Source organism: Trachypithecus francoisi, unplaced genomic scaffold (genome assembly GCF_009764315.1).
Source record: "Trachypithecus francoisi isolate TF-2019V2 unplaced genomic scaffold, Tfra_2.0 Lachesis_group2, whole genome shotgun sequence".
NCBI lineage: Eukaryota > Metazoa > Chordata > Mammalia > Primates > Cercopithecidae > Trachypithecus > Trachypithecus francoisi.
This window is the reverse complement of record NW_022681465.1, coordinates 120,815,495-120,842,295: the sequence shown is the minus strand read 5'-3', so window position 1 is coordinate 120,842,295 and position 26,801 is coordinate 120,815,495. Positions and strand designations below refer to the sequence as shown.

General features: G+C 38.9%; 1 protein-coding gene across 4 annotated transcripts in view; it reads right to left on the bottom strand.

Moving 5' to 3' along the window:
- Nucleotides 1–23,122, bottom strand: part of CPEB4 (cytoplasmic polyadenylation element binding protein 4) — a 78,761-nt gene extending 55,639 nt beyond the window's left edge. For all 4 annotated transcript variants that reach the window (XM_033180325.1, XM_033180326.1, XM_033180328.1 and 1 more), the window contains exons 1-2: nucleotides 20,553–23,122; nucleotides 818–899 (exon numbers count right to left, since the gene is read on the bottom strand). In XM_033180325.1, the coding sequence (XP_033036216.1) occupies nucleotides 818–899; nucleotides 20,553–21,677 (1,207 nt within the window). In that variant the 5' untranslated portion in view covers nucleotides 21,678–23,122. The remainder of the gene's footprint in view (nucleotides 1–817; nucleotides 900–20,552) is intronic.
- Between the last annotated feature and the right edge of the window lie 3,679 nt (nucleotides 23,123–26,801).

Below are 26,801 nucleotides of genomic sequence, written 5' to 3'. Positions count from 1 at the left end.
ATAAACATATTTTTATCCAGAAAAATGTTTTATTTTGTGAGATACTTTCCCCAAAGTCAGAGGAAAGGCCCTTAGGAAATATCTAGTCTTGTAATTTTCATTCCTGGCTACACGTTAGCATCACCTAAGATATTAAAAAAATACCATGCCAAGCCCACACCCCATGTATGGAATGGGGTCCAGACATCTACATTTTATTTTTAAAGTACCCCAGGTAACTCTATGTCTTTATAAAGATGAAGAAATTGAGGCCTAGTCAAACAGAATGTCTTATTCAAGGTAACACAACTTGTCAGTAACATGAGACCAGAATCCACGCAGAAATAGTACTTTTTTTAACATAATACATAGAAAAAAATTCTGAGAACTACGAAACTTCATTTTAACTTTGAAACTATTGGTTATTTTTTAAAATATGAAACTAGGCAAAAATTCTACCAACATGTGAACTCTTCCTGGGACATAATCATTGTCATAAGTAGGTAGACATAAACAATTGAGGCACTGAGAAGTTATTGCCTCAGATATTAAAAAAATAATAATAATAAGGGATGTGGTTGGCATCTTTGAGCTAATTGCCCATTCTTGGCAATTAGCACGCATGTAGTACTCTTAACTGGTATCACGATGGCTCCACTGTAGAGGTTCATCAAATATGTTGAATATTTTAACAAAAAGAGGTATATGTGTAAAATTGATAGAACTTACTGCATACAAAGTGACTCCATAATATTTGCCATACTGTGTATCAGATTAAATAGTTAATACACATTTAAAACTATTGTCTAAAATCAATTGGGTATATTTCTAAACTTACCTTTAATGGTATCATTTTCAGCTCTCATTATGTCAATGAGTGAACTCTCCAGTGAGTGCATGTCGAATGTCCTGGGGCGATCCTGTAGACACAAACAGCCACAAACCACTTTTTAAAATAGCATTTAAATATAAAAGAGGACAGTAAGTTTCATTAGATGGGACACAGATCACAAAGTAGCAATTTTACTCTCTATATAAGGCACATTATTACTAAATGTTATTATTAACACCAAACATCAAAAACCACAAAAGTGCATGCACAGGGCTCAGCAAAGAGTGATTTGATTTCTAACAATAATTTCAACAAAAGCATCACGTTTATTCAGAAAGCCAAAACCATTAAAACTATTTTCTGTATTAGTTAAGAACACTACATAAACGTAAAAAAAAAAATTATTATTCTTTCCCATCACTTAAGATTGCAAAAACGTGGCAAAGCTTTTCAAACTTGTCCCATTAGTTATCTGCTAGACTGGTATCTATATGCGCCGTCAAAATAGCTATATTTTCTTATAAGGCAAGGTTTAAAAATAGTCATCAAATGATTGTAAGACTACTAAATGATAAAGTATACAAAAACAAATGAGAGAAATCTTTTTCTTTTTTTTTTTTTTTTGAGACAGAGTTTCACACTGTTCTGCGCTGGAGTATTGTGGTGCGATCTCAGCTCACTACAACCTCTGCCTCCCAGGTTCAAGTGATTCTTGTGCCTCATCCTCCAGAGCAGCTGGGATTACCGGCACCTGCCACCATGCCCAGCTAATTTTTTATATTTTTAGTAGAGATAGGGTTTCACCATGTTGGTCAGGCTGGTCTTGAACTCCTGACCTCAAGGGATCCACCTGCCTCAGCCTCCCAAAGTGCTAGGATTACAGGCATGAGCCACTGGATCGAGCCAAGATAAATTATATACTTATTTTATGAAAATAAAAATATTGATTTATCCATCTCTATGTATTATCAAAGTTGTTCTTGACTGTTAATGATTTGCCTTCTCTAAAGATTTGTTTTTAAAACTAATAATGTATATAGAGAGTTGAAAAAAACTCCTTCCTTCTAAAAAACATGTAAAAAAAATTTTTGGTAGACTCTCCCTTCCCCCAACATAAAAATAAATCTGCAATAATGAAGCATAGAAACTGCTCTCATTACTGTCACGAGGCTTTCTCTAAGGAGAAGGATGAGAATAGCAATAGAGAACTGCTGAAGCATGTTCTGTCCCTCCCTGCCCCCAATGCAACATGTTATTAGGTCCCCAAACAACCCAGTCATTACTTCTGGTAAATAAAGGATAAAAGGATCAGAGTTAGAATAAGAGTTAGAATCTAGATGAGAAAGCAAAACAAAACAAAACAAAATCTCAATTCTTATTTACTCTCAACTTGCAAAATTAGGCTTGATTTTGTTGCCATTAAAATTAAAAGGAAGGAAGAGTGCGGGGTACATTGCTGACCTAAACCCCTGGCTTAACCAAGTGCATTTCGAGAGTGGGTACGGAATCCTAAAATATACAACATCCCAAGTGCTCTGACATTCCTCAGGATGAAGAGTACTAGAGACAACTAAAATTAAGGTTTAGCTTGATAAATTAGAAGTAGGAGATGAAAAGGTTTTAAAATTAAACTGAGACGAAGCAATAATACATGTTCTGACCCACCTTAAGGATACTGTACATAAACACACAAAGGCCACTGCAAGAATATTAAAGAAAAAGGGGATCCCAAAGGAATCTGCAAGGAGATTTCTAAAACCTTCTATTCAATTATGTTTCCTTTTACATTACTATTTAAATTCAAAGCTTTGACTTTTTTTTTTTTAATCACCTCCTAATTGTATCCCTTTCATTTTTCTACTTTCCTAGCTAACTTTTAGAACCTCTAAGCTGACAGAGGATGTCCTCCACTTGAGAGCATTTTTATTCTTTTTGGATGGACCTAACATTTCTCCTCTGTGCTTTTATAACACATCTTACCCACAGGATTATTCTGCTTCCCTGAAGTAGGGACCAATCCTCCTGACCCCATCTCATCATGCAGATATTCAGTAATGTGCACTGAGTGGTTTTATAATACCACTGCAACTTGAGGAGTCAAGGACAGTATATTTAGGTAGAATCCAATATTACAGGTAAGAGACAGTATTTCAAGTTCTCCCCTAGGGGTTGGAAGGTTAGGGTGAGGATGAGGATGGGGAAGAGTGAACAGGTGCCTTACCATTCTATACTGCTCTAAACTGGTATGACTCCCTCCAGAACATCTTTGCCTCACCTCTTCCACCAGATTCCTTCCTCATTATCCTCATCTCCTGAACAAGATCTATCTAACGAGAGGCAGGAGTACACATGGCCAGGATCAGACTAAGGGTTAGTATTCCCAAAAGAGAGAAGCTGTTCTGTGTTTATACTTCCTCATCTCAAGCACTAAATTAAATCAAAACCTGCATATTCTTTCAGAAGCCAAGTAGACTTGAGGCATAATTTGAGGTTTAGAAGTTAATATAAAGCGCGCCACTGCACTCCAGCCTGGGCGACAGAGCTAGACTCCGTCTCAAAAAAAAAAAAAAATTACACTATCTCATTCTGTAGTTGCTGGATATGTTCTCTTTCAGCAATGAACCACACCTTTAAAAGGGCCATCCATTTGCATCTCCAATACAAACCAGTCTTGGAGGCAATAATTCCTGGTGTCTGTTCACTAACTGTGAGCTTCCCAAGAACAGGAACTATGTCTCACATCAAATATTTCCAGTGTGCCTACCACAGCGGGGTGATGGTGTGCCAAGTCAGTCATGTCCTGAGCCCACGAGACTATCCAAAAGATCCTGAGGTGGCAGGAGCTTCCTGGCAGATGATCTCTGTTTAAAAATTATCATTTTCTATGTGTGTCATGCTGTAAAACAGGTTAAAAAGCACTGTCCTGTATTTCTGTGTCACTCTGCCTCACATAGGTCTTGGCAGGTAGAAAGCACGCAAATGTTCGCTAAATCAATGAATGGATGTATTCCTTCATGTAATTTCTAAACATTTAAAATCTTTATTCTCTGCTACTTCCTTAAGGTTTATCTTTATATTTCCTCCTTTCCCTCTAAAGAGCTGTATGTTTTCTTTTGGGTGAGGGGAGGAATTAAGTTTAGTGTTGTTTTTCATGCAACTAACAGAGTAAGCAACCTTACGAATTTCTGGAACATGCATTTTGTCAATCACTGAATGACGAGAGCACTGAAAAGAAGCAATTGATAAAAAAAAAAACACAGACTGTTTTTGTTTGATTTGCTTTATAAAAACTATTTCCAATAAGTCAAGAAGCCTCCTTTTTACCTATAAGTTTTTGTTTTTGTTTTTTTACCTATTGATTTTTTTTTTTTTTTTTTTTGAGACAGCGTCTTGCTCTGTCGCCAGGCTGGAGTGCAGTGACATGATCTCGCTCACTGCAACCTCCGTCTCCCGGGTTCAAGCGATTCTCCTGCCTCAGCCTCCTGAGTAGCTGGGACTAAAGGTGTGTGCCACCATGTTCAGCTAATTTCTGTATTTTTTAGTAGAGATGGGGTTTCACTATGTTGGCCAGCATGGTCTTGATCTCTTGACCTCGTGATCCACCCACCTTGGCCTCCCAAAGTGCTGGGATTACAGGCGTAAGTCACCGCACCTGGCAACCTACAGGTTTTTAAACGTGGTATTATGAATGGAATTTAGTAAACTATTCCACACCTTCCTCCCACTAGCCTGCCCCATGGGCACCCCAAGCATATTGCGGGAAACAAAGATTTTTGCTGACCTCTAACTGGTAAAGTACATTAAAACTAAAATCCTAAATTTTAAATTTTCAGTAATGTTTTATGAAATGAAAAAAAATTTATTCACCCTTTTTACACTAACTTTTAGTAATGATACTAATTTTTTCCTATAATTTGTTACAATACAGGGATGACAAGTAAATACAAATACATAAAGTTTGTTCAATTGGTACTGACTATTAGATGCAAGGTGTTTTGAGAAGGATTCTCAGACTCCACAGGGACTCAGAAGGAAACTGCCTCCACAGACTGCTACAAGGTAGAAGGTCCAATGGCACAAGTACTTCATTCTTGCCAAATCTAGTCTAATATGTATTCTTCCCCACGACCCAAACTTATTAGCAAGTATAGTTACTATAAACATTTTGTTTATGACGCTTTGGTAATTCAAAGAGTTCAAAAGCCACATATTTTGTCAAGTAAGCATTCTGTTCTCAGAGCAGGTTTTAAGGTTGTCATTCTTGATTTACTCCCTCACTGATCTTTTCTGTCCATTTTTAACATCTAATTTTAAAAATCCTAAAATGTGTCTGTACCATTAGGAAATAGGTAAGGGGGACACAGATAAATAAACCCAAAGTATAAGAACAGTACAAACAATGCTGGTTTTCCTACATAACAATGAAAGAGTCAAATCAAAAGTGTAAGAGTGCTTTGATTTCCATATTTCATTCTTCAATTTTGCCTTTTTTAATTGTTAATTGGATCAAATATAACCACTGACCTATTTTCTAGGCTCCATTTCCCAAAGATTAAACTAACTGTAAAATAGAAACCTTGCTAGGTGATGCTCTTCTTGATTGAACTTGAGCTAATGACCAAAACATGAACATTAGCATAAATGAGTGGAATGGGCATTGGACACTAGGAAGCTTCAACTCTGCCTGTCGTATTATACGAGCTTGGGCACTGTCGTCCTTTAGACCTCTTTCCTGGTCCATAAAAGGAGTGGTTTGATTGGATCTCTAATGTCCCTGTCCTAACTCCAAAATACATTTGTATTCTAGCTTTTTGATATCCTAACGTATCTTGCTCTTTCAAGATTTACAGTTTAAATTATGACAATTATGGCAGGAACCAAAAATAAGGATGGGAATTTATTAATCAAAGTCCATCACTTTTGTCTACAAAAAGGCAAGGGTCAGTGATCAATTAGCAAGAAAATGATCACTTAGAGTCTTAAAAGGACAATCATGGCCAGGCACGGTGGCTCACACCTGTAATCCCAGCACTTTGGGAGGCCGAGGCGGGCAGATCATGAGGTCTGGAGTTCGAGACCAGCCTGCCTAACATGGTAAAAAACTACAAAAATTAGCCGGGCTTGGTGGCAGGTGCCTGTAATCCCAGCTACTTGGGAGGCTGAGGCAGGAGAATCATTTGAACCCGGGAGGCGGAGGTTGTAGTGAGCTGAGATCGCACCGTTGCACTCCAGCCTGGTGACAGAGCAAGACTTTGTCTCAAAAAAAAAGGACAATCATGGCATTTTAATTATGCTACACAAAACATAAAATAAGCTTCTCTCAAAAAAATCTGCTTAAAAAATTTGCTGGGGGAAAGTTAAGTGTGGTTTCAGATAGATGATTAAAGAACCTCTTATAAAACAAAAGATACTGACAACTCAGTTTGCTTCAACCCCACTGCCAGTTTCCCTTGGCACCCTAAAGGGAGAAATTAGAAAAGCAGATCCACCTTTTATTGAGCACCTACTAAGCACTTTTTAAATACTGTCTTAATTAATCCTCAAACCACCTAAGTTACATTTTATTATTATTCCTTTTTTTTTTTTTTTTTGAGACAGGGTCTCACTCTTTCGCCCAAGCTTGAGTGCAGTGGCACAATCACAGCTCACCACAGCATCAAACTCCTGGGCTCTGGTGATCCTCTGGCCTCAGCCTCCCAAGTAGCTGGCACGACAGGCGTGAGCTACTGCACCCAGCCTATTATTCCTATTTTAATAATAAAAACTGAGACTAAAGAAAACTCACATAATTTACTACACAGATTGGTTACTGCATAGTTTAGTGGCACAGTCGGGATTCAAACCCAAGTCTTACTATAAACCAAGTGATCCTTCCTTGGGTAGGGTAATGATCATGGCAGTCAAAGAACCACACTAATTAAGACATACATTTGAATAAAGGAGGCACTCTAAGGGTTCTGAGGGTATGAACATGCTGGCTAGTGCCTGGCAAACAGTAGGCACTCAAATGTTACTTATATTTTACTTATACAAATGTTACCTTTCATATTTTACCTATACAAATGATATATATCAGAGGTACTAAAACCATAAGAAGAGAAAGAGAAACCTTATCTTCCTTCTCCCCACTGAGATGACAGAGTGGCACACAAATTAGAAATCTATCATAAATGCATCTCTGGGTTATCTATTAACCACAGGAGTACTGGTGGTAGTGGTATTACTGGTAACAGTAATAATAGGATTGCTATCAGCAGCTAACATTATGGGTTACATTCATAAGCTCATTTATTCCTTACAAAACCCTGATACAATTAGGTATGTTCAGTTATTATCCCACTTCACAGATGAAGAAACTGAAGCTTCGAGTAATTAAATAACTCCATCAATGTCAGGTAAGTGGAGGCAGAATGTGCACCCAGGCCTTCTGACTCTAGAACGTGAGCTTAGTAATCATGAAGGAAAATATAAGATCACCAATGATTTTCAAAGCTAAGCAAAGCAAACTTTATCACAATGCTTAAACCTTATCTTATTTTGTAGTCTTAATTATTATATTTAATATACTGAGTTGAATGTCAGTAACTGGTTAGTTCCAGTTTCTGTCATCCCTACTTCACAGGACAATTTCTAAAAGAAAAGCCTTATGATACCACTATGAAAATCAAAGTTAATAAAAATAAACTTCTGACAAAACAAAATGAACGTTTCAGAGAGGACCCTTGTTTTTAGTATACACCTGAATAATACCACCTGCCAGGGCAAAATGGGAAGACCTACATCAGTATATAGCTAATGACAACACTTTTCATAACATTCCAGAAGCTGCCACAAGCAGCACGTGAACCTGCTGGTCTGTCCTATCAGGAAAAACAACTAAATTGTAATTATACCACAGACCAAAATAATCATTTGTGACCCCCCCCTTTTTTTTTTAACATCCAGATGGTTGATCAAAGCCAGCGTTTCTCAGACTTGAGAGTACGTCAGAATCACCTGGAGGTCTTGTTAAAATACAGATTACTGGGTCTCAATTCAGCAGTCTCATTCAGCATGGGTCGGGTTCAAGGATTCGCATTTCTGACAAGTTTCCAAATGACACCAGGGATTAATCTTTGAGAACCACTGAGTTAAGCAAATCCATTCAACAGGTTAACTTCATTAGATCCTTAGGGGTGTGCTTTATAGCTTATATCCTAGTTGGCCAGCTATGATGTAGTCCAGTTTAAATATTCTACAGGAACTATTTTAAGATCTCCTTATGAAGAGAAGGGCTTTGCTCTCAAAACCTGAAACAGCTCTGTCTTTCAAGTTCTGAGGTCCATACCTTTGGAAAGATTAAAATAAAGTTCACTTTCACCAAAACAAAATTCCTTGAGAAAAAGCATCAAGAGGTGAGTGGCTCACCATTAAAGAACAAACAAAATACAAATTCGGTGCTTGAATTTTCACAATAATGGGGTATCTGGCATTCATATACCCCATATCTTAAGAATATAGCCTTTTTATTTTTCATTCAGCGACATGGAATACGTGCCCTTCAGGTATTTAGTACTGACGTGTCTTCTCTCTCTCACAACTGGTCAAATGCCCTATAAGCCAAGATAAACAGTGTAAACAAAGGATATGCTAATTACTCATTCCTTCAGATTCAAACTATTTATCAAGTCACATCGTCAGAAAATACACAGTATATACTGGTCCCTTTTGACTTGCTTTTATAGAACTATGGCTTAACAGCATGATCTCAGATTTTAATAAGCTGATAAATATTAGTAACTGCCATTTGTTAAACATCTATGAATTTTCTTGTAAAATTTGTCAGCAATGGAAAAATTAATTGTCTGTCAATGCCCCATGATTAGAAACCTGCAAGGCAAATTTCTCTCAAAACTATTTCACTCTTGTTTAAAAGTATGCTTATTTTCATGAGAGAATGAGATTTACATCACCCATCATGTTACATTTTTCTCTTGGATGCTGGGATGTTCACAGTTAGGTTATGTGCTCAGAGGCAATAACTGTACTGAGCTTAAATGTTCTCATCTAAATATAACCCATGCTACCCACCACCACCACCACCACCCTATTATTGCTTCTTTTTATACTTGAGCTAGTATGTTTTGGCATTACTAGACTGAGTCTAAAACACAAAATGTAATTAACTGAATGTAACCACATTATTAAGAACTGAAGCCAAAATTCAGCTATCCCTTGACTCATTCTATTTCTATAAAAACATCTATTACTGTGATCATCACTTCTCAGACTGCTACATATCTGTACCAGGCTATGAAGTTTCTCTTTCTGGCTTAAACTTTCCCTGGTAAAGAAGGGAGGGAAAATATTTTGGTTTGAAAGGAAAGTGTACGCCAGTATGTCAACTGCCAAAATAAATAGAAATTTTGAGATGCCAGTAGAGCCCATAATTAATCAAAGGTAACTATGGGAGTTTCAATTCAAGATTTGCCAAAATGTAAATATTCCTCTTGAATTAAATAATATGTAAATTCACAGACTATCAAGAGTGGACTATCCAGTCAACTTTCAAGTTTCCACTTCCAAATGACCCTCACATCCCTACGCAGGCAGCAAATCCCTTTTCCCTTATGTCTCCCTAGCATTCTGACATCCCACAAGATAGTGATAAGCTATGTTATACAGAGCTTATCAGTATCACCATGCACCATGAGCTTCACTCATTTTCATATCCACAGCTTGTAGCATGCCGTAAAGCCATCACCACCGATATAGAAAGCGGCTAACATGTTCCTCCTAGCTCTGTGTTGTGCATCTTACATGAATTACATAACATTTACATATATTGATTCCTCACAACCATCATGTGAAGTCAGTACTGTCATTTATTATCCCCATTGTAGGCAAATGAAGGTAGGAGAAGTTAACCAATTGCCCTACAAAGTCACACAGTAACTGGTAGAGTCTGACTTCAGAGCAGATGCTCAGGAAAAGTGGTTTAAGTGAAGTTTTGTTTGGGCCTAGAATTTTTGCTCTATTGTTACCTCCAAGGCATGAAATCCTTCACTATATATACGTGGCCTGAATGAAGACAACGAGCATCAGAGATTAAGTTAAAGCAGTAATTATCTGAAGCAGGAGGGACCACATTTAACAGCATCTCACATTTCTTAGCAAGTTCCCTCTTCAATCAGTACTTTTTCATTATGACTCCTGTAATGAAGGTAGAGTCTAACAGATCTTAGGTTACCACATGTTCCCTAATAGAATTATAATCTATAACTAAATGAATGAATGTCTTCAGTGTATTACCTTGGATCAACAGCTCCATTTGGGTGCCATGTGAATTGACAAATAAGCTCTCTCCAGAAAGCCTCTGAGAACATTTTTTATTGCACCTTCACTAAATAAATCACATTCATTTTGAGCATTATAAATCCTTAAAATGATAAACATTTCTTGTCATCACTAATTTTATTAAAAAACCAAATGATCATTCTAGGCTTGATTAGTCAGTTCCTGAATCAATAGACCTTTTCTTCTTCTTGACAATTTGTTCATACTAATCTTGCCTAGCAGAGAGAAATAATTAAAATCTATCACAAGCTTTGATACTTGTGATACTAAGTATCAAACATACTAAGCAAGTGATCTTGATGCTGCAACATCATGGAACCTTAATTTCATCAGCAAAATGAGGATAACAGCACCTCCCTTATAAAACTGTGGTGAAAAGCCAATGAGATAAGGTATATGGGCAGCAGGAGCACAAGGCATGGCAGTCAGTGAACTCATTCAATAAACATTTCTCTGCCCCTTCTCTCTATGGTGTAATGAAAAAAGCATGAAACTCACATTTTAAATTAGATATCAGTTGTATCTGAATAAGTCAGCCATTCTGTGCTATTTTCTATAACCTGTTTTCATAGAGATAATCAAAATAAGTTCAAACCTATGACCCCAAAACTATCAGTATAAGACTTCTTCTCTCTAATAAGCTATTCAGGGCAAGAAGTCATTAGTTCAAGGAAAGCAGGCAAGCAGGTAAACGATATTAACACTCAGCCTTGAGGAATGAAGTCATTTGACCTCGACTGGCTGTTAGAGTTCCTCTTCTCCATGTCTGCTAGGCCTGAGCAAGGTACAGAGTCAGCAGGCAGAGGAGTCCACCCTAATGCACAACCTTTTTTTTTTTTTTTTTTTTTTTGAGACAGAGTTTTGCTGTTGTTGTCAAGGCTGGAGTGCAGTGGCGCAGTCTTGGCTCACCGCAACCTCTGTCTCCCGGGTTCAAGTGATTCTTCTGCCTCAGCCTCCCGAGTAGCTGGAACTACAGGTGCCCGCCACCACACCAGGCTAATTTTGTATTTTTAGTAGAGACGGGGTTTCTCCATTTTGGTCAGGCTGGTCTCTAACTCCCGACCTCAGGTGATCCACCCACCCTGGCCTCTTGAAGTGCTGGGATGACAGGCATGAGCCACACCTGGCCAATGCACAATCTGTATTCCTAAACTGAAGCTTATGTCTTGTAACCCTCGGCATCTCTTCTCTTTTGTGAGCCTTGACAGTGATCTCAAAAAGCAGCCTGTGCCCAGCCTCCACATTTCCAGACTCTCACAACTCCTCCTGACCCCCATCCATAGCTCTCCAGAATCTCCTGGGCAGAAGGCACTCCCCAACACTCAGGCACAAAGAGGAGGTCACCAGCCAGTACACTTCAGGAGCAGAAGGATCACATTTGCCATAGTTAAGCATCCTCAGCCCATGGCCCTTCAAAAGCATCAAACATTTGTGCACTGAAAGCAAATAAGAAATTTAAAAAGTTGACTCAGTCTAAAAGTCTGCAAGGGACCCCAAACCTCTACATTCCTCTTAAAAAACAGAAAAACAAAAAAGACAACAACCATAAAAGCTCAGTCCTGTCCTGTTATCTCTCTCATCTTTCCTTTCAGAGGTCTTACCCACGTCCACAGAAGTGTGAACCTAGAGAAAGGGTAAGATGAAGGGAGGAAAACAGTATACTCTCCTCCCAAATTTCAAATCACCAGCTGGTATTTGGGTGCTTTAACTGGATCTCTTATTTTTCTATGTTACAGAAGGAGGAGATGAAGCCAATAGTGATCCACCACTGTTGGCAGCAGGTTGAGCTGTGAAACAGGCTGAGCAGGTACAACAGAAACGTGGGCCTTGCTTCATTTTCTCACTACCCTTCTTTAAAAAAACAACTTGAAAAAATTGTTAATGTTTTCTTTTAAAGACTCCTTCTGGAGACACATACTAAATCATTTACAGATGAAATAATATATGAGGCAACTGCTTCAAAATAATACAAAAGGGGAGAGAGAAGGTTAAGGGTATAGATGAAACAGGATTGTCCAGGAGCTGATAATTGTTGAAGCCAGGTGACATGTACATGGGAGTTCACTAGACTATTCTGTCTACCATGGAATATGTTTAAATTTTTCCATAATAAAAATTTAAGAAGACATGGGTCAGGGGGTGCTTTACCAACAGAGAAAAAAAGATATCACCAGTTGGTCACTTTCAGCAGTGTTCAAGAAAATCAGTGTGTCATCTAGCCTCAGTCCCACCATTATTTAAGTATAGTGACTTTAGGAATTGTATTTTATTTTTTTAAAATTAAGTTCAGTCCAGGTGCAGTGGCTCACGCCTATAATCCCAGCACTTCCGGAGGCCAAAGTGAGTGGATCACCTAAGGTCAAGAGTTCGAGACCAGCCTGGCCAACATGGTGAACTAAAAAGTACAAAATTTAGATGGGCCTTATGGCACACGCCTGTAGTTCCAGCTACTGGAGAGGCTGAGGAACGAGAATTGCTTGAACCTGGGAGGTGGTGGTTGCAGTGAACCAAGATCGCGCTACTGCACTCCAGTCTGAGTGACAGAGTGAGACCTTGTCTCAAAAAATAAAATTAAGTTCAAATTATCACACACCAGTTATATATGGGTTTTCAGATTTTAAGAAATTGTGCTATACTTTGAATAAAACTGTGACTTAATATTTCTGTTTGACGACTTGCTTTCTTAAAATAGAATCTTCTAGAAGTCAAACATTAGACATATCTCATTTTATCCTCAAAAATACCAGACAAAAGAAATGAGAAAATAAAGGACCCGGAAGGTGGTGTAGCTTGCCTAGGTCACATAGCTAATGAGTGGCCGAGCCATATCTGGAACCCAGATCTGACTTCCATTAACTAAGATATTTTTCTAACAACATTTTTTCAGAGTATATGAACATTCTGAGTCACGTTCTTATATTGAGTTTTATTTTTTTAAGGTCTCATAGACAATAAAATGGCAGCAACTATTTTACTGACTAGTACCATGATCCTATTGACTAGATGCATTCCTCAAGAATACCTGGAAGAATTATTATTTAAATTGTTACATGGTATTTTTAAATAAATATAGACTTAAAATATATAATACTGAGGAACTAATTATAACTTAGTTTTGGTCTACAAAAAAATGATTGGAATATATCTGATAAATCTTCAGCAAATAGAAATTGCCCAACCAAAATACCTACAATATAAAATGTGCTTGTACAGCCTAGAGCTTTGAACTTGAATAATTCCATTTGTAAACATGAATAAGCACCTATAGATAGCTGATAGAGTTTTTCTTTGGCATGTAACGGGACCAGAATTCTGCTATCCAAGTTAAAGTTTGCCTTTTGTGGTACCATTTTGTCATAGAATGTAAATAAGCACATGTTATATATAAATATACAAGTAACTCATACAAGTGTGTATTTATAATTGATAATTACATTTTCCAAATATTTTCCCAAAAAAATTACAAATTTTCTAAAAATTTAAAATTTCCAAATATAAGCATACATTTATAAACACATTAATGACTACGTTAATAAAAGTGTTTGGAAATGCCATTTATACAATTTTTTGTTATAGATAAAATTGAATCTGTTAGTCTGCCTTAAAGATTAAACAATTTATAGATTAAAATGAAACTATTGGGCTAGTTGATAATTTGTTTATAATGTTTAAGAGAAAAACATGCATGTTCAGTCTTACTCAAAGATTAGCACAGGTCAAAAATACATTACAAACCATGTTACTGATTTATTTTTTATGACAGTCCTGTGCCTAGTCTATAACATAGTAGGTACTCCAATAAATGTGTGCTAAATATATTACAATATTTTTTTTAAAAACTCTTGATTCCAGGATAAAAGCCAAACTATTCTCGATTCAAATCTATGGCACCCTTTCATATCTCTTACTGAAAAATCATAAATTCTCCATTAAAATGTAGTCTCCTCTAACGTACGCAAAAGCAATCACATGTTCTAAAGTTCTTCATAAAACAACTGTAGCCAAAATCTTTCAAAATACTGAAAGAAACAGGCCGTCAATGCTAATCAAAGTTTAAGCTTATATTGAGTTAGAAAACTTCTCTTTCTCTTCAAGAAAGTTGACAATTCTGCTAAATATTTTATCTGTCTGGGGTTGCATCTATAGCTTATTCAATAAAGCATATACAGCAAGATAAGCATGACTAAAATATTTCACAGTAACACAGCTATATTTGTAACTAATTTCATAACTTTATTCAATATTAGAAAGCCATATTTTAAATGTAAAAAGTTAACCAACCTAATATGGCCACATATATAAGGGGCCTCACATTACCCTTCACTGTTAGGTATTATTATATTTCAGAAAAAGTTTTTGTATTTTCTGTAGAGACGGGGTCTGACCATGTTGCCCAGGCCTGGTCTCAAATTCCTGGGCTCAAGTGATCCGCCCACCTCAGCCTCCCAAAGTGCTAGGATTACAGGTGTGAGCCACCATGCCTGGTCAGGTATTATTTTCTTGATACCATATTTTCTTCTGGAATTTAAAAGATTTACTCAAGGTCACACTGCTCATTAGAGTTCAGAGACAAATTTTTAAAGCTTTATATATGCATTTTGTTTATTTTTACAACAGCTTCATATAGTAAATAATTATATTCAAATTCAGAGTCAAACTTAAGTCTGAGTCCACAGCCTATGCTTCACTCGACATTTTTGGGCTCACAAAATTGCCTTTCTCAATAATTATTCACTTTTCACCTTCAGGAATTGACTGAAAAGATAAAGGTGTTGACCTTTATCTTTCTATCTACTAAGTATTTTGTAAAACTTAAAGGTGGAACTCATTCTGTTTCAATAAGATAAAATGTGATGGAAAAAAATGGATGGGAATCTATAATAAAATCAAATTTTAAAAAATATACTGCTCTAAATTTATCATGGTAAAATGTACTTTTAATTTCTGCAAGGCAGTTTTGAACAATTAAACATAAAATAAAATGAATTTTGTCACAAAAAGTTAAAATGCTCACATTATAAGTTCTCTGCCTTAAAGAGAAACACATTATTCACATTATCTTATGTGTGATGAGACCAAAAACTGAGGTACAATACAGCACTGAAAAAATATGACAGTGAATTATCAAGCTTATTTTCCTCCTAGCAAAACAGAGAAAAAGTCATAAGGAAAATAAACTGAGACTGTCAAATCCAAACCAAGGCATATATTAATTTAAAAACTACGTTCCCCATTTCTTTCTTAGGAACACCAACAAGGATGACTTTCAAAAACTTAAACTCATGAAGTAAGTAGCATCTTTCTAGTTGCAATTAGCAACAACCACATTCATTAGGCCTGCAATAAACAGGTTTTTCCTGAAAGGTGCTGGAACAATGTGCTGATCATATGCCATGTTTCTCTGAACATAAAAAAAATTTAAAAACTCTACCCTGGAATTAGTTTTAATTTCATCAGAAAAGCTATCTAACCTAGTTAAACAGCCTTCTACAGAGAGGAAGATTTTTCCAATATGTCAGTTCTGCTAGACCTAGAACATCCGACCCATAATTTACTGTGAAAAAACTGGTTTCTCCCTTTCTAAGTCAAAGAAAATGTTTCCTATGCAAAGATCCCTCTTGGAACGATACTGTATTAAGAAACAAGAAAATGTAATGAGGTTGCACATTAGACAATTTTAATAATCCACCATGACTTTCAGAACTGAAGCACTGCAGCGGTGTTCCGTTTGCAAATATAAGATGCAGTATATAAGTTTGAGGATCTATACACTTGTTTCCCTATCAAACAAGTTTTAGGATAGTCTTTGTGACATACAGATTTTGTCTTTTTCCTTCCTACCTGACGCTTAGCTAATGAAAGTGGCAACATAATTGAGCTGCAGTTAAGAGGATGTCAGCACATATACTAAGTAATTCTCCTTTACTTTCCTGTAAGGACAGAAGATCTAGGCACTCCTCCAAAGAAATGCTATATTCAAATATAATTACTGGCAGGCGCCCCAATATATTATCTGCTTTGGACGTCAGAATTCCAAGACATGTTTGGTAAGACAGGATTTTTTTTTCCGCTTACAGTAAGGGTCAAATCATACCTGTAGTCACGTGAATATGGACCTTCATTTTGAAATTGGGACAATAAAACCACATGTCACAGGGCTGAGAAACCCTACATATGAAGCAAAATAACATATTTGAAAGCACCTAGCCCAGTGCCTGGTATATAACATGTGCTCAAAATGTAAAACAAAAGCATCGATCTAAATATTATCTAAGTTTAACATTTAAAGTTGATAAACAAGTATACTCAATTATTTTCCCCTTTCAATACTCTATCTACAATCAGCCTTTGATCATCATGTATTACTGTAAAATTTTTCCTCTCATCTTACATGCGTCTGGGAGGCACTCTCCCTTCCGGTCCCACCTGCACCCACTATCCCCCTGACATATTATCATTACGTGAAGAGGCACTGTAGTCTAACGATTAACAGCCAAATCTTGTCTGTGAATAAAAATAATAATTTCTGCTTCATAGGATTGTTGAACGAATTAAATGAATCAATACACGTAAAACATTTAGAACACAGGAGGCATGTTAGATTTTTCTTTTTTCTTTTTTTTTTTTGAGACAGAGTCTCTGTCCCCCAGGCTAGGGAGCAGTGGCATGATCTCAGCTCACTGCAACCTCTGCCTCCGGGAATCAAGACATTCTGCCTCAGCCTCTGGAGTAGCTGGGATTACAGGCACCCACCACGACGCCCGGCTAACTTTTGTATTTTCAGTAGAGACAGGGTTTCACCATGTTGGCCAAGCCGGTCTTGAACTCTTGACCTCAAGTGGTCTGCCCACCTCAGCCTCCCAAAGTGCTGGGATTACAGGCGTAAGCTACCACACCCGGCCACATGTTAGCTATTATTATATACATATTACTTTAGCTGTGTCTAAAAACAGGATTTTGGCCAGGCACAGTGGCTCACACCTGTAATCTCAGCATGGCAAGTGGATTGCTTGAGCCCAGGAGTTTGAAACCAGCCTGGACAACATGGTGAAACCCTGTCTCTAAATACAAAAATTAGCCGGACATAGTAGTGTGTGCCTATAGTCCCAGCTACTGGGGAAGCTGAGGTGAGAGGATCTCTTGAGCCCAGGGAGGTCAAGGCTGCAGTGAGCTGTGATTATGCCACTGCACTCTAGCCTGAGTGACAAAGTGAGATCCTGTCTCAAAAAAACAAACAAACAAAATCAGGATTTGAGGGATGCCCTCTGAATTCACGTAATGAAGCTTTAAGCTAAGCAAAAATAACTTAGAAACACATTTTAATATACAAAAATCTTCCAAATAAAATGTCTTCCCCTATCAGTTATTGGGAGGGGGGATTATGAATTTAAAAAGTTATTAATTTTAATTCATTATATATACCCAAACCTGCAGTAAACAAATGTAAAAATCATTCTGGTTTATTTCAAATTAAAATAAACATTGCCTACTATCAGTTACACTTCGGGTAAATTATTTCCTTTTAATGTAACAATAATGTGCTGGTCTCTGATTGAATACCATCATTATAATGTACTCACGTAAGCACTATCCTTTAATGTCTGTGGTAAGTTTCAAGATCTCTCTATCACACCTAAGGAATTCTTTTTATTCTTTTTTGTCCCTATGAGAAATATTGCAGAAGAAAGGAATTCTTTTTAATAGTAATTAAATTGAAGTGGTAATATCTATAAAATTTCTTTCCTAAAATTAGTAGTGTTTAAGTTATAAACTATTTATTTTTTTGAGACGGGGGTCTCACTATGTTGCCCAGGTTGGTCTCAAACTCCTGGGCTCATGCAATCCTCCTGCCTCAGCCTCCCAAGTAGCTGGGATTACTTACAGGCATGTGCCTATAAGTCATAAATTTAAATAAGACAAATTTAACCAAGTTACTTATACCAATTTAAAATGAAACTTTTTCTCAAAAATAACTAATTCACAAGAATTATTGGTTTTTAAAAAGCAAAAAGAACAGCATTCATTTAAGTAAGAATCACAGTAGTCAGTTTACTTACTTCTTTAGACTTTTTCAAAACCCATTTAGGAGTTTCTTGTCATATTTTTTTCAAACTACTTATTTCTCTTGTGACTTTCAGATCACCCCACTGCTAGCTCTCTCTCCTCAAACATGTGTGCGTGCTCTCTCTCTCTCTCTCTCTCTCTCTCACACACACACACACACACACACACACACACACACACACACACACACACACAGAGCTACAAATGGTGGGGATGGGGAGCAGAATTAACAATTTATTTTTGAATCTTACCATATTTGAAAGTCAGGTACACTGACCCATCCTTTTCCCATAATCAATATAAAAGACAGCAATTCCAAGGGAAAAGTTAGTTTCTAACAATATATTTAGTATCAACCTTAGTCTAACTATTATTTCATAAATCAACTTAATATCCAAAGAAACTGTTCAAAAAGATTTCACACATAACACACATTCTATTAGCCCAACAGCAAAAAATATTAATGTGCATATATGTATATTTTATTCATTGTCTGAACTTTTCATTTTTCCTAAAGCAATCTTTATCAAAAGTCAGTAAGCTGAGAATGGGAACCAAACCATGAGGCCACATCAATTCATTGTGCCAGCATATGGCAGCAAAATAAGAAAAAAAGGTGTATTTTTTCTTATTTTGATTTTGAGTCAAATCTTAATCCAGTTAAAATGTATTGAATGTTAACTTACATTTTTTAAAATTAGCAAATATAAGAATAATTCATAAAACTTATCTTTGCATTAAATTTTCTTTAAATTGATGTTCAAAGGAATATCAAAGGCAACTTTTTAAAAACGGACTTCATGGGATTGTCAATGTCTTAAACAGCCTTTTTACCGGACCACTAAACCACAGTAATTGATCTTTGGTTTTAACAACTGAAACCCTTTAAAGCAAATGCCAACAGCTTTTTGATAGGAAAAAAAAATCATTTTTAAAAGTCAAAAACTAAATATACCCACGTATTTTAAGATGCACTGCACCTGAATCCTCAGGGGAGGAATGACATAGGGTTCTCTTAGCAAACTTCCCCTCTCTCTCAGCCAATTACTAATTAAAACAAATAATTCTGCTAGGGCTAACATCATATTTGGGAACAGTGCAATGATTCTGTAATCTGTTTTAGCCTTTGCAGAAATATTTCTAAAGTAACCCTCTAGCTATAGCACATGTGTATGTGCACACATGTATGTATACATATTTTCAATCCTTGTCTTTTTTTTTTTAACTTAGAATTTGTACTCTGACCAGCTGTGTACCCTTGGCTAAGTTATTATATATTTCTCATATTCAATTTCTGCATCTGTAAAATCGAGATAATAACAGAATTCACCCTGTGAGGTTGCTGGGAAAACTAGATTCAATGCTAGATTCTTACCCCTTATAAATTTCCTAAACACATACAATCATACCCTCAAAGTATACACATTTAGTGGAGCATCTGATGTTCAACCACCTATGAAATTCCCTTTATCTTGTTCATATCAACCTAACTTGCTGCTCATTAATTCAAAAACATCAATGACTCTTGCCACAATAAAGATATTCTGGTAGCAAGAAAGACAAATGATCTTTGCCTGGATCTATTTTTAGGAATGGTTTAATTATCTATACCTCCAATGTTAACACTGGAAAATAAGCAAATGGGTGAAAGGCATAAAGAGTCACTCTGAGATGAACAGTTTCACAGTGTTCAAAAATAAATGGGGATGAAGAAAACATTTAGATCATTTCTCTCACTAGACAGTCCTTACTCATGCAAGGTAGGCCAAAATTTGAAGAGGTTTAAGAGGAATTGGCAAATCCATCAATTCAGGCTGTTCAGACCTACAAGGTTCAGAGAGTTTCCAGTTTTAAAATGCAACCAACCAGAGAGAAAACTGTAATTCAATAGCTGGTTGTCAGTGAGTCACTACCTTACAGTGTCAAAATAAATTTGTTTAGTTATATAGTTACTTCAGAAAACATTCATTAGTTTCTGCAATGAAATATATTTATATCTATATATTATTTATTCTCATCTAAATAAGTAGGGAAAAAACTGACCCTGATTCTCATGTCAGGCAAGAAAGGTATTAGAGTTAATAATTATTACATCACCAGCTACTAGGTATTCATAATTATCTATGACAAGATTAAGGCTACAATTTAGAAAACTGCCAAAGAAACAGCTGAATATTTTGTTCCAATTATGCTCCTGCTAAAATAAAGTCTAGTTATTGAATCATTTTCAATCTAAGAAAAGCTCTGATGTGAATACGGGCACTTCAAACTCTAGTTACACAGATATCACACCATGCTATTTCCTTATTCATCCTAATCTATTAATGGAACATAATCTTACCGGAAAAGGAAAAATGTTGTCAGCCCTGTTCAAGCTATCTTCCATCCAGGATTTAGGTGCAAAGGCAGAGCTGGGGCGAGCATACTTCTGGAGCTGAATATGATTGCTTGCAAAATTTTTCTTCAAAGGCGAGATGGAGTTCAGGGGCGTTATTCCACCATTCAGCCCTCTGCGGTGATCTCGGCCTTGGGAACCTCCCCAGCCACCATATCCACCACCGCCTGGGCTCCAGGAAGAGGAGGGTGTTGGTGACGGACTCTGGTAGCTGCTCCATGGAGAGGGGGGTTTGTTAAGATTATTCGCCAAATGAGGCAGCTGGTTAAAAGCAGCATTTCTATGTGTGAAGGGTGGGGGATGGGGACTGGCAGGAGACCTCCTTTGCTGCTGATGCTGGCTGTGATGATGCTGGAAATGAGGGTGATGTGGGTGGTGCTGTGAGAGAGGCCCGATCTGAGGAGAGAAGCTGCCTCCAAAGCCAGGGCTGACATGATGGGGAAAATTTTGAAACAACAGAGCACCGTTATTAGCCGAAGCAGCAGGGACCCCTCCCTGGTGAAAGAAACTTGCATCTTCATTGATTATTGTAGAGGAGGAAGGCGCTATCGCTGCTGACCAGTTACTGAAACCAGTAAGAGAGGATGCACTAGATGTCAAGGGTTGGGTTGAAGTACCCAGCCCAGTGGCTTCTTGATAGTCAAACCCTGTCAACACTGGAGATTCGATTCTTATTTTCTCCTTCCCATTGCCATTTTCCGAAGAATTGTCCCCTTGATTTTCTTCTGATTTTGCCTTCTCGGTTTCAGGCAGTATTCCAGCTTCCTGACCTGGACTTGGGGAAAGCTGCTGCTTTTCTAAAGGGTCTTGCTGTTCCTGTTGCTGACTTTTTGCTTTTTCTGACCCCAAGATCTCATCCTGAATGTTATGCGTAGCTGGAGCAGGAAAAAGCCAAGCTGACCCAGCACTGCTGCCATTGGCAGCTGTGTTATTATTTATAAAAGCAGCAGGGCTGGGGGTGGCATTTTGGTGATGGTGTGGAGGCTGCAGATGTGGATGGAATCTGACTGGAAAAGCAGATTTATTCCCAGTATTGCTTTGCACTAGCACTCCAAACCCGTAATCCCCCATTTATTATTTTTAGGAGCAGAATCTCACAATAAAAAATGACAACCTGATGCCTCACGCCTTTTCTTCCTCTACCCAAAATTTAAGTTGTTTGCTTGCCTGCTTGAAATGTCTTATTTATAGCTAGCTCAAAGATCGCAGCTTATCACCTTAAATTGTTCTGATTTGGAATTCTGGTCTCTGACAGAAAAAAACAACTCTTAAAAAAATCTCTTAAAACATTGACATGGATCCAATTGGGCTTATTTTTAGGAGGGAATAAAAATGAAGAGGGTAAAAATCAAGTCTTTGGTTAGTAAAATAGGCGCTTTCTTTTTCCAAAGGAAAATGTACATGAATGACAAAAACAGAGCTTCTCAAGCATCTATGGATGTAGAAGAATAAGCCTTGCGCGGAGTAAAAATATAGATATATATAATTTAACAATCACATATGGTTTTCCTCAGCAGTTTAGATTCACTCACATAAAAATTAGAATAGGGCTAAGAGGGGAATACGTTCTTTTCTTGGCAGCTTGGTTAAAAAAAATCAGGAATAATTTAAGAACATTATATATTATATATTTATATATATAGATTATATTAGGTTATCTGGGGTGGGAAGTGAATTCCTGGTTTCGGGAGAGGAAATCAGCATTGACTAATGGAAAGATGATTGCAGGGAGGTTTCTGCTGTTCCTGGTCCTGTTTTCTGCTCTTTCGCAGGGTGCAGTTTTGGCCTCTGGGGCTGTTCCTGAGGCTCCGGGTGCAGATCTTGCTGCGGTCGCTGTTCCTGGGCTCCCCGCGGCTTCCTCTCCCCCATGAAAGGGGTTGGAAACACCCGTTTCCCCCTCTTTTGGGGGTCGCGATCAGGAGGGGTTAGCGAGACTCGACGAGGGTGAGCGGGCGGCCCGGGGGTGCGGGGACCGAGGGGGCGACCTGGAAGGTCCTGCGGTTTCTGCCTCTTCCCCTCTCTGCGGCTCCGGGGATTTTTTCCCTCATGGGACCCAGGGGCGGTTTGTTCAGTTCCCTCAGTTCGATTCTCCGCAGAGAGGGAAAAAAGAGGAAAAAAAGGAAAAACCCACTACCGTAGTTATTTTAAAGGAGAAGGGCCTCCCCCCTCGGCTTTCTCTCTCTTTCTCCCAGAATTTTTTTTAAACTATAATTTAGAAGGCTTTTGTTTCTCCTCACGGTTGCTGGGCCGTCGCCGCCGTCGCCAATTTACCCTGGTCCCGCAGTCCCCGCTGTCGTTGTTGAGGACTCCTCCTGGTTCTTCTTTTTCTTTCCTTCTTCCTTCTCTTCCTCCTCTGCTGTCGCCGCTGCTGCTACCGCCGCCGCCGCCGCCACCGCCTCCCGGTGCCCGGGTCCCGCAGCCGCGGCTGAGTCCTTCTCCTCAGGACCGAGCCGAGTGAAATGACAACCAGCTGGAAAGACCCAGAGACACTTCCGGTTCGAAGAGAGAGGGGTGGGGGTAGCGCGCATACCCCACCTACCTGCCGGAAGACCAATCATCTGTTAGAACTCAGACTAGACCACGCCCCCTCGCGTCAGAGCTACTCCCAGGAAGGTCGAAAAGTTACCTCCAGAGACGCCTCTTCCGTCTGCGCCTCGCCCAGTGAGGCCGGACTCCTGGAACCCGCTCTCCCCACTCAGAGTGAGCGCAGCAAGTCGCCATCTTTTGTGTGGGCAAGGGACTCCTTTGATATTTCTCTTCCCTAACTGGGCTTTGCAGGAGGAGCAATAGGGATGTGTCAAGGAGAACGGATTCCTCGCTCACGAAGGCATACGATCAAGGTGTTAGAGATCGAAGTGGTGGCCCGTGAAACCGCGGATGAATGAGAAGAGTGCCCACAGTAAAGGTGGTGCTCCAAGCATCACGTGCTCTGGCCCGAGCTCCGCCCCAGAGGGATCTGGAAGGGGAGGCGGGTCTTCCCAGCAGCTGTGCGGTGCCTAGAACTGCGTTTGCCCTTGCCCAGAATGTAGACCTCACGAGGGGACTCTCCCTTAACCTTCCAAGCACTCACCCGCACCTCCCACTCTCCCATTCAGCTAGGCTCACATGTGGTGCAGTCTCACAGGCATAGAGATGCAGCTGAGGCGTCTGTGGCTAAGCCCCCGTACCGTCCCGTTCTAGTACACCTTACACGCAATACCAAAGGGAAAATTCCAAAACAAAAATTTTATCTTGGCCCTCACATGCTCCGATTTCTTCTATGGTTGCCCATTATTTCGAAGATAAAGGCCAAACTTGTTAGTCTGGTATTCAAGTCTTTCTACCTAATGGGTAATATATCTTAGTGCCTCAGCCCCCTCCAAACACACTCTCAATGCCTTTTTACATGCCTTTTCCACTCTTCTCCTTTGGTAATTTCCATTTATTTTTAGGAATCAATTCAAAAGCCACCAACAGTATCTTCTGAATTCTCTCTTATAAGCGTCCATGGCCCTGTTTAGGTCTCGTGCTTATTTCTCACACTATATTGTGATGGTTTATGTCTTCCAGACCTGTGCTGGACTGTGGGCTCTTTGAGGAGCAGACACTGTAGATAGGAGACATCAGTGAATGAATCCTGAAAATGTGAATGAACAAACCAGCAACAATGAAGTCTTTCCTGGTGACAGTCTCCCACCCCACCACCATGCCTTCCACCCATCCCCCATCCCCCACCCCTCACCCCTGTTTCCAAGTCTGAATTAATTATTTTCTTCCTTTTGCCATTTGGTTTGGAGCTCACATATCAGACTTTTCATTATTTGTTTGCTACTCAAGGGCTTTAATGTCTTGTTTATCTTTGTACATTTCCAATGCTATGACCACCATCAGGGCTTAGGATAATGCTTTCCTTTCAGCACAGCTTTAAAGATGTTAAATAAGTGAGTATTTTCCTTTAGCAGGAAGGAAAATGAACAAAGAAATCAGGGTAGAGCCAGAAGTAACTGGCAAAACTAGAGGGAAAAATAAGATACCAAGATTAATGAAGAATAGTGTGAACAAAGGCGGCTTCCATTTCATTTCCATAGCCTTCCTCTAATGGTCTCAACTTCTGCCTCAGTCTGTCAATCCTCCATCACTTCCATGTAGAACACCTGAGGGCCTTCAATTGGTGATTTTATTCTGTTTCATTGTGTCATGAGCATGAGTCTTGTCTCTGTAACTCTTCTATGGATTCTTTGAGCATAGAGATTGGGTCTTACCTGCTGTTTATTCCCTACAACTGGACATGCCTGGAAAATTATCTGGTTCCGTCAGGTGTCATTTCCTCCAGAATGGTTTCCTTGACTGGCCCTCTCTCTAATATCTTGTAGATTCCTCTCTTTTAATTACTGTTGGTTGTCAGTGGGTTAGTTTCTTAAGGGCAGAGGTTGTGTCTGATTTATCTTTATGTCCCCAGTGGCCAGAAGAGGGTCTGGCACAGAGCAGGCTCAAAACACATTTATCGAATGAACAAATGAATGTTCCATGCCCAGTAGATGGCTGAGGGTCCCTCAGAGCTACTAATTATCAGTGGCTAAAATGGCAGCCATGACTTGGAAAAAAGAGCACCTTTGGTACCAAACAGCCCTGAATTTGAATCCCAGCTCTGCTGCTTCCTAGCTGTGCAGACCTGGGCATCACCTCTATAAGCCCTTTGTTCCTCCTAGATAAAATGTGAATGATATTTCCTCTCTTGCTAAGTTTGTAAATTACGTGAGATACATGTGAAGTGCTGGACTCCTAAAAAGTTTTCTTAGTCCATTTTCACGCTGCTATAAAGAAATACTGAAGACTGGGTAATTTATAAAGGAAAGAGGTTTAATTCACCCACAGTTCCACATGACTGGGGAAGCCTCAGGAAACTTACAATCATGCCGGAAGGCGAAGGGGAAGCAAGCACTTTCTTCACAAGGCGGCAGGAGAGACCAGAATGAAAGAAGAACTGTCAAACACTTGTAAAACCATCAGATCTCATGAGAACTCACTATCAAGAGAACAGCATGGGGAAACTGCCCCCTGGATCCAATCACTTCCCTTTCTCTACATGTAGGGATTACAATTTGAGATAAGATTTGGGTGGGGACACAGAGCCAAACCATATCAGAGGTGTTCAAAAATGTCACTTCCTTTGTAACACATTAAATGCAGGGAATTCCTTCGCAAGTGTCTTTTGCCTAGAAGCAGCTGCCTGCACAAGGGAATCCAGGAACTTGTCTTGGTTGATAAAAGGTGGAGACACCCAGGGCCACAGTCAGGTGCTGCCAGGTCAGGCTAATCTTTTAAGGCTAAGTCAGGTGTGGGCAGTAGATTTGGGATGGTTTGGAGCTAGGATGACCACTGAGACATCAGACTTTTGCTTAGGGACTGGAAATATGGAAGAAGGAAGGGGAAACCTATTATTTTCTTTTTTCTTTTTTTTTTTTTTTGCATCAGTTGCCTACTCAGGAACCCAGGATACCCAGAGCCCAGGGCTGCACTCCTTTTAAACATTCTAACCTCAGAAACTTCCCATGGTAACTATGACAACAATTCAGCAGCTCCATTTAGGATCTCCAAAAGGATCTATAGATGTAGGTGAGTGCTGGCTTGAGCACTCTGCTGGCAGAAGAGAGCCCTTCTCATGAGGTGTGCTCACCAGAAAGTTTTTGGGTTGCAGGGAAAGCAAGTTCTGCCCAAACATTAAGGTGCTACTAGTTAAAAAAAAAATATATATATATATATATATATATATATATATATATATATATATAAACAGCTCCATCCCTATCTAGTATAGTGAGGGCTAACACACCTTCAGAGAAATTGTAGGCTGGGGAATGCCTGTAACCTGCTGGCTACTGCCCAGCCCCCTCTGGGGTTTGAGGTCAACCACACCCAGAACCTACAGCCTCCCAGGAAGCAGGGCATTAATATCTCCTTCACCAGCCTTTTTTAAACTTGGCAAGCAGTATAAATCTCACCCCATCATCACACAGGGTGAACTCTGCCCCAATCCAGCTCTAATGTCCCCCCTACTTTCCTTGAAGCATACATTGTCAGCCTTCTCCCAATAGCCCACACCCAAACTCCCCAAAGACCTGTCTAATGACCAACAATCAGAACCACTACCCAAGGCTGCCCTGGTTGTGCATTGTACAACTCCGTAAGGCACCACAGACTAGTATGTGTATGCAT